Raw genomic sequence first — 19,104 nt, forward strand, 5'->3', positions numbered from 1 at the left:
TGCAGAAAAGTTCAATTTGTATACTGCCTCCTCCTGCTTGCAAAATGATCACTGGAAAACTTTCGGACCACTTAACTGGTAAGAATCACGGGGTTAAGAAAGACAGGATAAACAAGAGAGAAATGAAAAGGCGCTTCCCATAATTAAAAAAAATGGTGCTGCCTGTCTGAGAGCTTTGAAAAAGGATGCAGGGTCCATTTTATTTGAAGATCGCAAAAAGGATGAATTTTGAAAATCGATTTTGTTTCTAAGTGGCACAGAGGGGGCACCTTTGAAAAGTGCGCTCGCCCCCACCTTTTGAAAATACCCTTGCATCAGAACAGGTAAGCTCATCTATTTAGCGGCTGTCACGAGGAGCTGGCGTGCGCGTCTCTGCATATATTAGCGCTCCACTGGCTGAATGCCTGCGCTCTTCGGTATTGCCGGAGCTGCAGGCAGGAATGTCTGCGATCTGTTTAAAGTCGGCTAACTCTAGTGGTCTGCCCCACATCCTTTCTGAATGTCTTGGACACAGCTTGTTCGTCCTGCGTTTCTCAGTTTCGCCGCTCTCCTGTGAACACCGTAAGGCTGCTGAAGAACACCGGCGGCTTCGCCAGCAATAGCTATCAGACAAGACGATCCGTTAGAATTGTGAAGAATAAGGAGGCGGAGGAGAAGGAGGCGGCGAGGGGGAGATATATTCGGGATCTTCGTTACCCCCTCCCCGGTCAGTTGCGCGATTCATTTTCTCTTGCCAAGCCAACGCGTTCAGTGAAAATTCACAACTTTGGTGAATGTCTGGGAGTTGCGGAACTGAGAGGGTGGACTTAAAAAATCTTTGACAGCCTCGAGGAAGAAACAACGCAAAAAAGATGGAAATACAGCTGCAAATTTTACTCTTGCAATGCTTGGTTTCTTCTGTAGTTGCAAGTGCATTTGGTTTTACTGATGAAATCGCGGATAGGTCGCTGAAGTCGGATGGCTATTGTAGCAGAATTCTGAGGGCTCAGGGAACACGCCGAGATGGATTTAACGAGTTCCACTTGAGAGTGGAAGGGGACCCCGAATTTTATAAACCTGGCTCCAACTACAGAGGTAAGGGGATTTTAACGACCACTCTTTCATTGTCCTTTCTGTCGCCGATGTTTTTCTACTATTATCTTTTATACACGGTTGATCAATACAAGTAAAGTAAGGGTAAAAGAAGAGTTTTTCTCTTGTGGCTCAGTTGTGTAACATTTACATATAACCTCACTTTTTCCCAGTTATATTGTTATTCAGCTCCTTTTTTAACTATATAACCGATTACCCTTTTAAATAGTTGTATATATCAGCCTTCTTTAGCGGTGCATATTTTTAAATTTCTCAAGAAAGTGTGATTCATTATTGATCCATTAGGTTATTGTGCTCAGCGCTTGAAAGTTAATTCTTACTTAACAGTATTGTGTGCAGCGAATCCTGTCTCAAACCTAACTTTAAACACGCCGTCAGCGGAACTCCTCTTGGTCGAGGCTGTTTTGAAGAAAAGTACAAGGTGGTGCCTAAAGGGATAAAATGAGCATACAGTTGTTATTTTTTTCATACTGATGAAAGGATTTGAAATTGATTTGGAGGGATCGTTGAACGCTTAAAGAAGTCAGTAAAGGAACACTAGGCTACAGCAAAGCACTGGATAATGAATGGTTGTATTGATTGCATTTTTTCATATGTTACACTGTTTGATCTGTTGGCAGCCTGTGACTAAATTGAAGTTAAACATATTTCCATCCCTCTCCATCTCCCTCCTCGACGGTTAGAAAACACATTATCTATCCATCATTGCTGTCAGAATAGCTAACATAACAAAGAAAGGAAGAAGGATGGAGACGTTTTTAACTTTTTCCCCTTCATTGCCAGTAAATCAATCTGGCATAACTTTATGCAGGGAGTATCGTTACTTAGCGCTTCGAGTATAGGAAAGGCTCTATTTAAATTAAGTATTATTCTATTCGAGTGTAAAGGTGGTGTACTCACTTTGACGTAGCCGTTTAATTTGGCATACTTCGCGTCATTAATGGGCACATTGTTTATTTCTTGTTTATTTTTTCCATAATGATGGAAAAAATAAGCAAGGAAGATACATCACCCAGATAACTTTATGAATAATGAAATATGGTGCACCTTCAAAACTCGTTAGTCTACACATATACGACATGCAAGTTTTGGTACACTTTTTAAGAAGGGATTCGTAGATCCTCAATCTATACGTTTGTTTGTATGTGCAGATTATTTTTGGGAAAGCAAAGAAAATGCTTAGAGAACTTTAGAATAAACAGGGATACAACGATTTTAAACAGTAAAAATATCTATCCATCCATATATAAAGTTCTGAACCCATAATATCCAGTTTGGAGTTGTTGGGGCCAGAGCCGCAGTTCCAACAGCATCTACCAAAACCGACGAATAAGCCTCGATCGGAGCACCATTTGGTATGAAATGCAATAAAAACTGGGCGGATGCATTTGAGCCCAGTGTGTACTTAAGCTAACCTGACCATAAAGCTTTAAAAAAACTGCCATCAACTGAGTGGGAAAGCATACTTGGTCCGGTGCAGGGTTGGGTGGTGCCTGTCACCCGATGCGGGTGTATGTTGTGACTTTTACCGTCTCTGTAATAGAATATGATAGTTCGGAGGTTGGTGTATGAAAGTCAACTTAATTTAGCTTTTACATATCTTGAGTAATGATGGCTATACATAATTAAGTTATCTGTGTTAGAATTGTTAGGGAATTAGCTTCACTTTTCGGGCCTGAGACATATAATGTGAGTTAATTGGTGACTTAGAACTGGCCAGAATGCGTGTGCGTTGGATTTGTGCTCAGCGAAGGGATGGCGTCCCGTCCTGAACTGACCCATGGCTTTCTCCCGATGTAGCAGGGATACGGCGAGCCCCACACCTCCACCCGTGACCTCCAATAGTCGATTGAATACCCTAGAATTTAGCACTGTAGAAGACATCTGGTAAAAAAATAAATGCTTGCTGGACAACCCCATCCTTATTAAATGTAATCAAGGGACAGATAAATAGGTAAAGATGCTATATAACGTAGATAGATAAATGGATAGAGGCACTATATAAAACAGATACAGATAACAAATAAATCCATCCCTAAGATAACTTTAAATACTCTAGATGACGAGATACTAAAGGAACTCTCTCTATATAGGTAGATAGACAGATATTAAAGGCACTATAGAATTAATAGATAGAATATTCATGGGCAAATAACGATTATTATGAATAACCACTCTATCTATCTATCTATCTATCTATCTATCTATCTATCTATCTATCTATCTATCTATCTATCTATCTATCTATCTATCTATCTATCTATCTATCTATCTATCTATCTGTAATATTGTCCCTTTAATTTAATGTAAGGATCTCTATATAAGAAATCCATCTATCCACAGCTTGAGCATATTTTCTGTTATCAGACTGTTACAGGGTACAGATGTGAACAGTGTGGCAATCTTTCTTTCTTTCTTTCTTTCTTTCTTTCTTTCTTTCTTTCTTTCTTTCTTTCTTTCTTTCTTTCTTTCTTTCTTTCAATAGATACATAGATACATGTGCTATATAAGAAAGACATACAGCTAGATAAATCCATCAGTAGATGACTTTGTTTCCACATTTAAACAGACAGATAGATGGTTTGAGGTTAGAGCTCTATATGCACAGATGGGAACAGGATGACACTGTTTCATTCCTTTTTAGACAGATTAAGGCACTGTATAAAACAGGTCCATCCCTAGTATGACTATTTTCTTCATTAAATAGATAATGTAAACACAAGGGGGCGCCCGAGAGCCCCAGACCACAGAAACAACAATATAGCACACAATATATGAATAAAGTAAAGGATTTTTTAATTCACTTTTCAATCACTTCTCCAAAATAAGTCACAAGTATACAATAGATCACACAAATCGTTCTCCTTTTATCCAAGTGTTGCCCGCTGCCTCCCAAATCTGACTTATCTATGTATGGCAGCGGGCAGTGGGAATACTTCCAATGTCAAGCTCTATATTCCAGGAAGCACTTCCAGGCCATAAAGAAAGCAGGGAGATCCACCCCTGACAGCACCCTCTATTGGTCAGTAGTGACTCCCTAAGGGCATCATTTCTGGACTTCGCCTACCAAGCACCCTTGCAGTTGTCCTGACTGGATTGTGGTATGAGGACCATTGCCACCTGGCATATGGGAGATAGAACCTCTCTTTATTCATGGTGTCTGCTTGTTCGTTTCTTAATTCATACTGGCCGAGTAGAAAAGTATTTTAATGTTCCACCAGCCACTTTATCTACATTGTCGTATTGGCCACCCGTCTGTGTAATATGTTTTTTTCCGTCTCATTTGGGATGCCCGTTCTCTGCCTACAATAGATAGATGGATAGATGAATAGATAATGTACAGACATTAAGAAAATAACTACATTTCTTTCCATTTTTACATAATTATAGATAGATAATGGCATTATGCAAGATAGATGACAGATTCATCCATTTATCGTATGTCTGTATTTCCTGCCATAGATATATAGATAAAAATATAGAGTATTTAAACACATGAATAGAATGACTATGTCCCTTTCCTTCTTTAAATATATAAAGGCATTATACAAGATAAATAGATGACTGATACATCCATCCACATTATGTGTATGTTTCCTTTAGATAGATAGAGTATAGATAGGCCTTATCCATATGACTTGTTACTTACTTTAGGTAGATGGATATATAAAAAGACAAAGGAACCATACAAGATACAGATAGATAGATAGATAGATAGATAGATAGATAGATAGATAGATAGATAGATAGATAGATAGATAGATAGATAGATAGATAGATAGATAGATAGATAGATAGATAGATAGATAGATAGATAGATAGATAATGTACAGACATGACTAGTGATATCATGTTTCTTTCTTTTTCTCCCCAAACCTCATCATTTCCATGTATGCTTATTTTTAGGGTTTCTGAATAGTCGTGTTCTTCATTATGGTTGTATTTTGGATTTATTATCCATTAATATTTTGCTTTTATCTCATCACATCCAGTTACTGTGAAGTTTTTTAATTTAACAGCTAGAATGTAAACAGTACACAGGCGACACACACAGATTTAGATTTTTTTCAAGAAGTTTTTTGAAGCAGCCTGTAGTTGCGCCGACTGTGTTACTACATTTTTAATGAACAGCTACAGGAATGCATCAAATAAAACACAGGATGATATTCTTTCTAAATTTGCAGTCAAGTCAGAGCATTAGCCAAGCTTTACTGGGAATGTATTTTTCCTTGGAGATACGTTGTGCTTAAAATAACTGAGTTCATAATAAAAGGAAAAAGAAGAACATTTCAAGAAAATGTTGAATTGGGATGCAGAGAAGTTAATTGATTATTGTGTCTGATAGCCTCTGGTAATGTTTTCATTGGGGGTGTTTTGGGCCTATTTCAAGGAATGATTGAAAAAATAAAGATTGGGGACTAGAAAAGACCCAGAATTATTATTCTTTTTTTCTGAACAAGAAAGTGTTCTATAATCCATTATGTTCTTGTGTATTTCAAATGAATCTGCTCTTTGCTTCAGTGCAGGAACATAATATGTATTTTCTATGCCTGTTAGAGATTTTCTGTTTAAACAAATTCTTTTGTTTCTTTTGCATGTATGGCTTTGTGTAGAAATGGCATGGAAATTTTCATTTTGTTCTGACAGCTGAGATCAGCAACCTTAATAATGTGAGAGCAGGTACCTTACCCAAAAAAACCTGAAAAGTGCTGATCCTGCAAGTCCATGAACATGATGTCTCAATTAGTGGTCTGTTGAAGAGAAGAAAAAACTCAGACCTAGCGTTATTCCTTGCTGAGACGTTTCTTCTTATGCAAAGTACATTATGATAGAAGAATTGAATGACACTTGCTGTTTTTTTTTCCTTTGCCATCTGGCACAGAATACACATGGACACATCTGCTTATTTTATCTTGACAGTTTTTAGATGCCAAACTGTATGAGCAGAATGTGGATGTTTGCATCAATATTAAATTAAACTATTAATTTTATTATCACAAGTTTTTTTTTTAATTACACTTATATGGTACCAGCTGAGAACATTCATAGAAATACCATAAAGCAGGACACTTAATGTTTTTTGTATTCAGCTCACTTTTTGGGGTCTGGTTAAACCAACCTGTACTCCATGGCTGACAAAGATTACATAAACTGTTAAAAATTCCATGTTTTGCTCATGTTCCACCTAAGAGACCTCATCATTTTGTTAAATATATGCATGACAGTCCAAGCAATTCAAAAGGGAACCTTGCTGGACCATTAGCTTTCAGGATATGAAGGTTTCATTTACTCTCACTTTAAAATAAGACTCTGGATGAAGAATGTTTTATTCACAGTTACAATTTCAGCCTGTGTCTCCATGAATATAAATTTCTCCTGGAGCTTAGAGCAGGTAAATTCTGAATCCTACAAAAAGCAATACAGGAGACTTTAGGAATCATTTGAATTTTAAATTTGTGTAATGGGTGTTTTTTCTGATGGAAAGAATAACTGAAATAATGTTGCAGAGCTGTTTGTTCTTGTAAGGAAGTGTTTTTAATGATACTGAAGATTAAGTTTTTTAACATACACAATACACATTGTGAGTGTGAAATGCCAAAGAAAAAACTTTGAAAAACTGCACACGTTTATTTAAGAATTTCTTCCAAGGATAAAGAAAGAACCCTGCTTTTATTTGAACTCCTGAGTTGCTCAGGTTACAAGACTTCTCATTGTTTTATTCTGCCATTTTTAGTGACTCTGTCTGCAACCAGTCCTTCATACTTCAGAGGATTTACACTTATTGCGCTGAAGGAGGGACACGAGGGGAACAAAGATGAAGATTACGCTGGTAATTTCAAGGTAAGAAAGTTCTGCAATATATTCTTCCTTTCATGTGTAGACTTTTATATTGTCCTTTCATAAAGTGGTACATTTGTTAGCTCGGCTTCCTTATCTATATTACTAAATGACAGTTTAATTTATGCACGGGCGGACGCACCGAAGCGCATGCACACTGTGCCGCGGCTTCCCAGAGTCAGTAGGTGGCGCCCGAACAACACAATCTGTAAACTAAACTTGTTGTAATCCACTGTGCCCACAGTCGGTGTCAGCAGAGGCAAAGGCGTCACAGCTCCAAATGGAAAGAGCTCAACGATTTGTAATACAAAACCGAGCCCGTAGTTCCCAGAGTCAGTGCGTGGCGCCCAAACACCACAACCTGTAAACTACACCTGCTCTAATCCACTGTGCCAGCAGTCAGTGTGTGTAAGTTGGAGTATGCTTCCTAACAGTAAACAACTTCTACCTAACGACACAGCCACAGAACAACAAAGACGAGACCGCATGGATAAAAACAATACACGGAGGCTCCTACGATGCACTTCAGACACACCAGAAGCAAACACGTTACGGTTCCACAATGAAAGAGCTCAACTAACGGAAATACAAAACGAGCCCGTATGGATAAACACAATGAACGAACGCGCCCACAACGCGCTTCTGACACTGCAGCGGCAAAGGAGTCATGGCTCCAAGTGGAAGGAGCTCAACAATTAGTAATACAAACACGAGCCCGTATGGCTACGACCTGTAAACGAGCCTGTATGGATAAAAACAATGAACGAAGGCGCCCACACAAAGAAACCGCTTTAGTACAAATATGTTTATTTAATTAAATGAAAACTTTACCATGGCTATGACCTGTGAACTAAACCTGAGGTAAAGCGTGCACACCAGGTTGTACAGCCGCCCGAACGCGACCGCCCACACCACCGCATATACCACGTTCGTTTAGTAATGTAGCCCTCCATGCCCGGATCCGCCGCCATGGTCACTTCAGCACGCGAATCCACCGCCGTCAGCAAATGACTTCTCGCTGACGACACAGCCATAGATAAACAAAGAAGAGACTGCATGGATAAAAACAATAAACGAAGGCGCCTACAACGCGCTTCTGAAACACCAGAACCAGATGAGTCACAGCTCCAAAAAGAAACCGCTTTAGTACAAATATGTTTATTTCATTAAATGAACTTTCCCAGGACGCACCCATCCTCCATGATATTTCATCCCTCCAAGTATCGGAGGGAACAGAAAGTGATTGCCATTCTTGGATTTGCGATTCTTTCGAGAATCGCGGGCTTGCTGGTGATTCCATAGTCCTGGGTTTGAATCCAGCACCTGCCAGTCTACATGTTCCTCCAGTGTCTGCATGGAGTTTTCTTCTGGTTAGTCTGGATTTCCTCCCACACTCCCTAGATGTCTGTGTTAGGTTAAAGAGTGATTGTAATTGACGCAATGTATACATGACTGAAATGGATAACCAGCCTTTTCAGGGAGTGGGTTTGTATTAACCCACCTTTGCAGAAAATGTATTTTAATTTGGTGGTACGTTATGCCTCTACTGGGTTCGTTTTTTCTTTGTACCCTGCTACCAGGATGGGTTTTAGGTACTCTGGGTGCTAATTTGGGATGGCGAACATTGTTATTTCTTGAACAAATTTCATTTTATAGCATTTAATAGTGTTATATTTCAGTGGAATGTACAGTAGGTGTAAGAGTACTTCATAGCAAATCTGTTGTCATATAATGGAATAATGTTTTAATTTATATGCTCCCAACCTGGGAAATGTCCTTGCATTTGTATTCATCCTGTCTTTGCCTTATTAATTGCTTGGCTCTAATGATGTAATGGCAGGTGATATACTAAAAATTTAAGGAATAATGGTTTGTTGTATGCATCTGGGGGGTCAAAAGGAAAAGTGGTAAAAACACGGAATTTATTTTCTGATTGAAACACTATTCCTTTTGATGTAGCTTGATGATGTCTCTTAGACAGCAGAGGAGGTTTTAGAACAGGCAATCTAAGTCATCCTGTAATTCTGATACCTCGCAGCGGCACTGTTTTACTTGAGATTCCAAGCTCACCGTGCTGCCAAAATAGTAATTTCCTTAAATTATGAATGGTGAGACAGATTCAGATTCCCTTCTGTTTAACCTAATCATGCCTTGCTGATTGGTGTAGCCATCACATCAACAGCCGGATTTTAATCTTAATAGCAGTTTTTGTCAGGAAATTTAATGTGAAGTGCACATGTTGTACTGCAAAGAGCCTTATATAATTCATTAGAAGTAGTAAATGCAAAAGTTGATTGTGTTATTCTTCCAGGCATTGCTTATCTATTAATAGAGATAATATATATATATATATATATTGCTCAATGTTTAGGTTATTTTTTATTTCTGTTAATCCCTTGAGTTGGATCTTCTTGAAACTGACAGACTTTCAGGTACTTACAACATCAGTGGGCAGCAACTCCTGACCTTGAGGCTGTGATATCTGCATTTTCTCAGTTTAAGTCTGGAATCTTTACCAAATATACTGTAATTATTATAATTTTGGTTCATTTTAGCGTTCCTAATTAACTACTGACTCACTCACTCACTGACTCGCTCATTTGCCTTTTGATTGTTCAGTTGAGTGATGCAGTTTCAGCTAATTTAGTAAAAATGAACTTAATATGTAAGAACATAAAATCAGTTTTGATAAGAACAGGCTCTTCCACTAAACAGAACCTTTTAATCTTTATTTATTCTTCTTAGGGCGTCAAGGCGGGCGGCACAGTGGTAGCGCAGTAAGAAGTCCTCCCTGCATGGAGTTTGCATGTTCTCTCCATGTCCGTGTGGTTTTCCTCCGGGTGCTCCGGTTTCCTCCCAAGGTCCAAAGACATGCAGGTTAGGTGCATTGGTGATCCTAAATTGTCCCTAGTGTGTGTGTGTGTGCCCTGCGGTGGGCTGGCACCCTGCCCGGGGTATGTTTCCTGCCTTGCGCCCTGTGTTGGCTGGGATTGGCTCCAGCAGACCCCAATGACCCTGCAGTTAGGATATAACAGGTTGGATGATGGATGGAGGGCATCAAGGCTGGGGGGCTGTCAAAAAAGTTCCTGTTAAAAGCATTCCTTGTGTAATTTTGGGTTATACAAGAAATACATTTTTGTTGTTTTTATGCTTCCTTGTATGAAGAAGAATTTTTCAGCTTCTAACCGTCTTCTTTTGACCTTTGCCAGGCCACTGTACTGGTAGAGTTTGGTGTATCAATTCCAGTTCATTGCAAAGCCACATGCACTCACAAAGGGCTTCTATTCCTATGTGTCTTCTGCAGTCCTGGAATGCAATTAACTCGTAGTACACCAATTATATTCTATGGCTCCCATTCACATCACAGTGGAAGAGCAAAATACATTTTAAAAAATGTGACATTCTGCATATTTTGCACACAAAGTAGTTTGGAAACACATTATCATGCACATTAGTGAGTTTGCTCCACAGGAAAAAAACAGAAGACAGCAATCCTGGTCCTTAGCTCTTCACCAGCAACCACCTGTTGAGATCCTGTCTTGTTTTTAATGTTTCTTTATTTGAATACACACTTCTCCTGCAAGTTTTCTGTTTTTGTGATTGTTTTGAATTATGCAGAATTTTAAAATGAAATGCATTTAACAATATTAAAACAATTATGCATTTCACACTATATTTGTCCTGGTCGCTACTATTTTGGAGCTTTTCCTGTAGCATTATCAGGGTAATGAGTATGGCATGTGACGTTAGCTGCACGACAGAATAAAGATCAGCACTGACATCATGTCTCTATTCAGGATTGTGGATAAGTTCCTAAGAAAATACTGTAACTTTGTGTGTATATTCTTGTTTTTGTTTCCTCAGACTGTTTGATTACAATTTTTTGACTTTCGACGATGTCTAATTTACTGTTCCTTCCCATTGCATATACTGTGTCTTCTCCGAGGCAATACACCACCCTTTCCTTTTTCTTGTTACGCACAAATGAGGCTGACCACATACATTCTCCAAGTGCTTTGGAGGAACGTATCCAATATCGTCTCGATCTGTCATTCATATTTAGGACTTCAGTTGCCAATATTGCCGTCATAGTTCACAAACCGGGCAGCATAGATAGATAGATAGATAGATAGATAGATAGATAGATAGATAGATAGATAGATAGATAGATAGATAGATAGATAGATAGATAGATACTTTATTAATCCCAAGGATTACATACTAAAAGAACAGCGGAACATACTGACATTTTATAAATTTTATAAACCTATATGCATTAATGCACACAAAATAACACATGGAAGTCTTACCTACAAAAGCCTAGAGGTTGTTACCCTTTAATCAAATGCAGCTGGATAGCAGCTCCCAGTGACCCGTAAAGGGATAAATGGGTTAAAAATTGATAGAATGATGGCCTTGTTTACTGGAGCAATTGCACACAAAGTGTATTTTAGCGGCGGCACGGTGGCGCAGTGGTAGCGCTGCTGCCTCGCAGTTAGGAGACCCGGGTTCGCTTCCCGGGTCCTCCCTGCGTGGAGTTTGCATGTTCTCCCCGTGTCTGTGTGGGTTTCCTCCCACAGTCCAAAGACATGCAGGTTAGGTGGATTGGTGATTCTAAATTGGCCCTAGTGTGTACTTGGTGTGTGGATGTGTTTGTGTGTGTCCTGCGGTGGGTTGGCACCCTGCCTAGGATTGGTTCCCTGTGTTGGCTGGGATTGGCTCCAGCAGACCCCCGTGACCCTGTGTTCGGATTCAGCGGGTTGGAAAATGGATGGATGGATGGATGGGTGTATTTTAGCATCTACTTTCCTTTCTTAGCCTGGTGTCTCAGGTGCTGTAAGCATAGTGAACAAGTTCCAAATAGCTCGCCTCATTTTTCTTCAGCTTTAGATTTTGGACTGTACAACACTGTCCTACTTTCACTTTCAGTCTGTGAGATTTTTGCATAACAGTGCAGCATTTGGTGGAATTTCTTTAATTATATATACATCTGCCACTCTCATTGGGAACAGCAGTTATTGACACATGCATCTAAATCATAATTTTAGTCACTCTCAGACTTGATGATCCAAAATTGGCTACATTTTAAAACACTTTTTGAACACTTAAGGGAGTTTTTGGAGTGCAGTAATAAAACATGCAGGAATCCATTTGAAAAATAATGTATGGAGTGGTGAGTGTACTAAAAGGCTCATTATAGCACAATGCCATTACCCCATTCTTTACCAAAACTGCTTGCAGGGTTATTTTCTATAATTACACTGAAGAAAAAAAATTCCATGTCTTACCAATTGTGCTTAGGGAACAAGGTGAAAAGGTCAACTTCCCAGAGCATAAAAGCACATCGTTCAAATGAAGGACTGTCAACAGAACACCTAAGACAGACTCTGGCTTTGTACCCATTGCTAACATGACTCCTCACACCTCTGAACTGGATAAAGGACGTTAGGAAGATTAAATCAAAATAATGGTGCCACAAAGCAGCTTTGCTGATGTGATTGTCATCTGTTTTCGAATTTTACATTTTATTATGTGCTTGAAAAACATTGTTCAGGAGTAAGTGTAATATTTAATTTATTAAAGATTGACTCCTTAAATGCCATTATGTTTCATCCTTATTTCTTGTAGAGAAAAGCCAAGCAAAATGACACCTTTTAACCTTTTAACTAAAAAGATTACAATATGCAAGCTTTCAAGGCAACTCAGGCCCCTTCATCTTGCCTGAAGAAGGGGCCTGAGTTGCCTCGAAAGCTTGCATATTGTAATCTTTTTAGTTAGCCAATTAAAGGTGTCATTTTGCTTGGCTTTTCTCTACATTCATAATGGCTAACACGGTACAACACCCTAGTACAACCTTATTTCTTGTATTTGTTGCATTATCCTTTCTGCAGCATCAGTGTTGTCTCAACAGTGCCACAGCCTTTTCCAACGACCAGGCTAATTTCCCCTATTTTCTCAGTTGAGGCACTTCATTCACGCTCATTATCCTCTCAATAACAACATAAGCAACAAAAGCATATGATTATAGAGGTGCATAGGATTTTCAGAAGGCTTATCTTAAAGTACCACATGAGAAGTTAGAGGTCAATCCAAATGAAGTGGAATTCATGGCACTGTGTGTAGGTGGGTACTAAATTGGATTAAACACCTCATCCAAAGGATTATGGTGACAAAATATTTTCAGAATTAGGTGATTGTAACAATGTTTCTCCTTCTTTCGTGTGCAGGATGTAATTTCCAATGAATTAATTTGTTGCATAGACTTGATGCGAGTCTTCTTTTAAAAGTTCAACAGCTTTATTTCAAACAACAATAACAAATGAATCTTATAACAGTTTGTAAATATTAAGACACAGTCAAAGTCTGTATTGCTCCATTTCCTTCTCCCCGCCAAATTCCTCTCTCTCACATCTGGAATCACACAACACCTGTCTCATCTGCGAACAAGAACTCTCACTGAAACACATGAAATTAACCATGGTGCATTTACAAATATTTAAAAACTAGCCTTGTTTAAATTAAAAGGTTCACTTAAATTATGGCTCTTACAGTGATGTTTATTGGAGGCCTATAAGGAAACTCGGAAATTATTGTGAGCACAAGGAAAATGACCAGAAGATGATCACAAAAGACTAGTCAGAGAAGCACAAAGGTCTTAGCCAGAAAGATGAAAACAAAACCAAACCATCTTAACTGAAAAGGAGCAAACAAGAAAAAGTGGGTTAATACTGAAAATGATTCTTGATGCTAAACTCTTTGACAGAGATTATTCGCTGGGGGGGGAATGAAAATATCAGTTGCCACCATATTTATACAGGAAGGTATAATGACCAATGTTGTGTAGAAACAAAGTAGAAATACTTTGTTACTATACTTCAGTGTGTTTGGAGAATATTTCTGCATTCCTGGAGTATAAAACTTTCTGTCTTCTTTCACTTTTATTTTCCTCATATTTTCAAATCCAAATGACTATTTTGATACAGTATATATTTTACATGACACATTCGTCACTGCAATTTTAAACAAAAAACAAATGAGCTACACAAATACATACAATTCTTTGCTCAATCAATTGTCTAAAACACATTCTTCACTTGCTTTAGGAGTTAACACTTTAAGATAATTACAATATATGAAGAATCTGGAATGATTTTCAAATGTGCACTGATGACTGTAACACCTGGACATGTACGTAGTCATTCCAAGTACACTTCGCTGCCACCCATAGAACGGTGCAGGGCTGGATATTTGAGGTGGGTATGGGCGTTGGTGATGTACAGTCCCAGTCTTGGTTGTTTGGTGGGGCTAATTCTGCAGGATTCAGCTAGGTGTACTTGTGTGTTCACATGCTGTGGTTCACTCACAATGTCATGTCTGTTGCTCACATGTCTGCTGACATCATTCTGGGCATAATTGCTCCAAACTAAATTGTGAACTAGTTAGAAAAGTCCAAAAAAACTGAAAGTATATTTTTAACTGTAAAAACAGAAGTTATAAATTCTTGGTAAAGCACTTTATTAAACCTTATTAAATAAAGGGTAGTGCCATGTTAGAGTTTTTTTTATGGCTAATGTTATTATTAAACTAATTCTGCCAGTTTTAATGTATTTCAGTGTTATTTGAACAAAAATGGGGCAAGGGAATGCTTTAAAAAGATTGACATTTAAATTAACTGTAATTTAGTGTTCGTGATATGACAATTCACTTTACGAAGGGGTTTCTAGGGATGGATTTTCTGATTCTTAAACTAGAGGCAGCCTGTATGCCTCTGCTCATGCTGAATGTCATTCCTTCAAGTTGCAGTTCCTTTGCTCATACTTTCGCGATTGAAATATGACTCACAAGCAAAAAATGGCAGCATGAATTATTTTAAGCTTTTAAGAACTTTTTTTGACTGTATGCAAAATAGAGAGAGATCCGGCATTTACTTGTTCTTTTGATACTTATTTACAATGCATTACTTGAGTGATTGCCTCACTGACAAAATTTTCTTTTGCATGAGTCATCTTTCCAGAAAGGTATCTCTACTTTTACTCAAGTATAGCTGTTGGGGTGTTTGTGCAACATTGATAATGATGTCAATAATTGTGATGATCACTGTTACATGGTAGCTTCCAAAGTGTGTTTAAAATACTGCTGCCCAAAAATGGCATCATTGTAAACAAAAAACCAGATGATAAACTAAATCATCTAGTTCAAAATCTCTTTTAACATGCGCAGTGAAGATATACTTGAACTCTACATTTAAATCCTCAGAAAAAGTTTACACTACCACCAAAATGATTAAATCCAATAAAATTATGTATAAATGCAGACTAATAGGGACATTAAAAATGTTGTCCTTCAGGCATCAAAGCTGGGACGCTATTTGTTTTAATGTACTTCAATGATCTGGATAAGAATAAAAAAACAAAATATTTTAGTTTGTAGATGATACTACAATAGGTGGAAGGGCTGATATAAAGTAGAATCTGCTATTATCTGGAAAATATACAGGCTTGGGAGGATTTGTGGCAAATGACATTTAACTTCCATCCATCCATCCGTTCTCTTCCGCTTATCCGAGGTCGGGTCGCAGGGGCAGCAGCTTGAGCAGAGATGCCCAGACTTCCCTCTCCCCGGCCACTTCTTCTAGCTCTTCCGGGAGAATCCCAAGGCGTTCCCAGGCCAGCCAAGAGACATAGTCCCTCCAGCATGTCCTGGGTCTTCCCCGGGGCCTCCTCCCGGTTAGATGTGCCCGGAACACCTCACCAGGGAGGCGTCCAGGAGGCATCCTAATCAGATGCCCGAGCGGACCAGCTCTACACTCATTGCAGGGTCCTGGAGGGTGCATGGGAGTTTGCCCAACCAGTCTACATGTGTTTTGTGGACTTGGAAAAGGCATTCGACCGTGTCCCATGGGGAATCCTGTGGGGGGTACTCCGAGAGTATAGGGTACCGGACCCCCTGATAAGGGCTGTTCGGTCCCTGTACGATCGGTGCCAGAGCTTGGTCCGCATTGCCGGCAGTAAGTCGACATTTAACTTAAGTAAATAAAAAGTATTATACATAGGAAGTATTAAATGTTAGATTTGAATATACAAATGGAGGCTTGAAACTTGAAAGTACCCTTTATGAGAAGGACTTTGGAGGAATAGATGACTTGTACCTATTTATATCCAGACAGTGTCCAGAAGCAATCAAGAAAGCTGAAAGAATGTTAGATTATATATCACGATGTGTGGAATACAAGTCAATGGAGTTTATGCTTAATTTATATAACTTACTAGTGAGGCCTTATCAGGAGATCTATATACAGTTTCTCCATATTACAAAAAAGAACATAGCAACACTGGAGAAACTCCAAAACAAAGAGCTTAGGGTGATTCTGGGACTGACAGGTACGGGAGAATTAAAGGAGTTAGAGGTAAATTTCACAAAACTGTTATAAAGGTTTTTTTCACACAAAGAACAATAAACACATGGCATAAAAGACCAAGTATAAGGGTACGGAGTAGGACTTGACTCAGTGTTATTTTTGAGAATCTATGTGAATTGCTAGTGAATTGGTGAGTCTCTTGATGTGAATGGCCTGTTCTTGTTAAAATTGTTCTAATGTTCTAAAGAATTATGTGTAAAAGACAACTCTATAAGTAGATGACTAGTGATAATTATTGTTAAAATGCACCGATCAACCACAACATTTAAACCACTGACAGGTGAAGTACGTAAAATTGATTTTCTCATTACAGTGGCTCCTGTCAAGGGGTGGGATATATTAGGTAGCAAGTGAATTGTCAGTTTCGAAGGTGAAGTGTTGGCAGGAAAAATGGTTCAAGCATAAGGAGTGACTTTGACGAAGACCTAATTGTGATGGGTAGATGAATGGGTTAGAGCATCTCCAAAACTGCAGGTTTTGTGATATATTCCTGGTATGCAGTGGTTTGTACCTACCAAAAGGGGTCCAAATAAAGACAAATGATGAACCAGCGACAGGGTCATGGGCACCCAAGGCTCATTAGTGCAAGTAAGGAGCAAAGGCTCTATATAATAGGAGAATTAATTGGGTAATTATTATATGTAAAGGTCAACACTTTAGGACGTTTGCCAGGTCATTGTTTTTGTTTAAATGCACATGTGCTGATTGAACTGCAAAGCCTCTGTAAGAGGAGACACACAATTAGCTACATTATATTACATTTTTGAACTTTTTTCTTTAATGTAGTGAGGAAGTAGTTGTTAAAAGAGCCACAAGGTTTCAGACAACCAATCAGTTTAGTGAAGTATAAAAAATGGTCCACCCTGCTGGTGATTCATAAGGATTAAGGATTTTTTTGCAGTTAAAAGTTCAGACGTCTTTTTGCATTTATTATACACTATTTCAGGTTTTTGACTTTTCCAGCTTTTTCTCCATCCCTTTTCTGAATGTAGTATATCAAATACAAATACATGGGAAGCCTACCCCAGCAAACACGTGTATTGGTCTAGCACAACCAAATTCACTCATACTGGGTGACTTTAGATAGATAGATAGATAGATAGATAGATAGATAGATAGATAGATAGATAGATAGATAGATAGATAGATAGATAGATAGATAGATAGATAGATAGATAGATAGATAGATAGATAGATAGATAGATAGATAATGAAGATTGGTTACTCATAATAATCGTTATTTGTCCATGACTGACTAGTGTGCCAAATTTCTTATATTTACAAAATAGTATTTAGCCCAAAAAAACAATGTAAGTTTGTGTCCCGCGGTGGGCTGGCACCCTGCCCAGGGTTTGTTTCCTGCCTTGTGCCCTGTGTTGGCTGGGATTGGCTCCAGCAAAACCCCATGACCCTGTAGTTAGGATATAGAGGGTTGGATAATGGATGGATGGAAATAGTGTAACTTGCTCAATAAAGCAAATCTTCCCATAAACCTGTTACATTTAGGGTGAACAGGGTAAAGACTTGCTGAGGGTCAAATGGTGAGAAGACTGAACAGGCAGCCTTTGAGTTTATAGGCTGTAGCTTTAGTTTCTACATTACAGTTCATGTTTTCCTGGAGTACCAATTGTAACAAAATTACTGCTTAATTCTAAATAATTTCCCTAGCCTGTATTCATTCACATGTTTTTAAAAGTGCTTTTGCCATTACTGAGTGGTGGGGTACCAGTACATACTTCAGTGGCAATCGGATCAAATGAGGAATCTGTGATCTTTCATCCATCCATTCATGCATCCATCTATCAATCCATTATATTTTTCAAAAACAAATTTTTATTACAGTTCTGAGTGGAGCCAAAGGTTATTCCGGCAACATTGGTTGCAGAACCAAAATTTTGGATGAGATGGACTAGCTATTATGCATCCTTTCATCCATCCATCCATTTTCTGGATATACTTACTCCATTGTAGAGTTTTCGATAGCCATGACTTATCCCAACACTGTCAGACTTGAAGCATGACTAGCTGTTATCCATAAATCTATTCCTGTATCCAGTAACTCATCTATTCTTTTTCTGAACCCACTTTTCCATTGCAGAATTGTGGCAGCCTTCCACCCATCTTGATAAAACTGGATATAGTGGAGAAATCCATCCTAGGTGGGACGACTACATTTTTTTAGTATGGATAAATTAACCTTTTCCATCCATCCATCCATCCATTTTCCAACCCGTTGAATCCAAACACAGGGTCACGGGGGTCTGCTGGAGCCAATCCCTTTTCATCCTTACATATTTGAAAGCATTTCTTTTAGGACAGTGACCTGATTTTTAATTTTTTTAATGACCACCTTGGGGCAGACTGAAATTTTATCTTGCTAATTTGATGTGCTGTTTACTTTAAGTTCCAATCATATACTGTAAGAACAGAATTGCAACTCATATTTGTCCAGGGTTTCTCTCTCAGAATATTGGTGGAAGGAATCCAAATCTTAATTTACATTTCTGTCTCCATTTCCTATAATCAGAAACATGTCTTTGAGGAGCTAATTCTTTAATATCATCTCAGAGGTTTAAAACAAGTTAAAAAATGAAGAAGATATCACTGTTGCTTGTTGGATGACATTTAGGGTTTTCTGTTTAATGGGAGAACAATGCTAGAATTCCAAATGCTGTCAGTTTAAATAAGTGCTAAAAAGAGCCCACATAGCAACACTGCACAGCTCTAATGTGAAACATCCTGGCCTTTGTTTCATG

General features: G+C 38.5%; 1 protein-coding gene across 1 annotated transcript in view; it reads left to right on the forward strand.

The window, feature by feature from the left end:
* The first annotated feature begins 365 nt into the window (after positions 1-365).
* LOC114645958 (spondin-1) overlaps positions 366-19,104 on the forward strand; it is a 509,623-nt gene continuing 490,884 nt past the window's right edge. The window contains exons 1-2 of the mRNA XM_028793897.2: positions 366-1,074; positions 6,827-6,933. Coding sequence (XP_028649730.1) covers positions 852-1,074; positions 6,827-6,933 — 330 coding nt within the window. The 5' untranslated portion in view covers positions 366-851. The remainder of the gene's footprint in view (positions 1,075-6,826; positions 6,934-19,104) is intronic.

Source organism: Erpetoichthys calabaricus, chromosome 2 (genome assembly GCF_900747795.2).
Source record: "Erpetoichthys calabaricus chromosome 2, fErpCal1.3, whole genome shotgun sequence".
Lineage (NCBI taxonomy): Eukaryota > Metazoa > Chordata > Cladistia > Polypteriformes > Polypteridae > Erpetoichthys > Erpetoichthys calabaricus.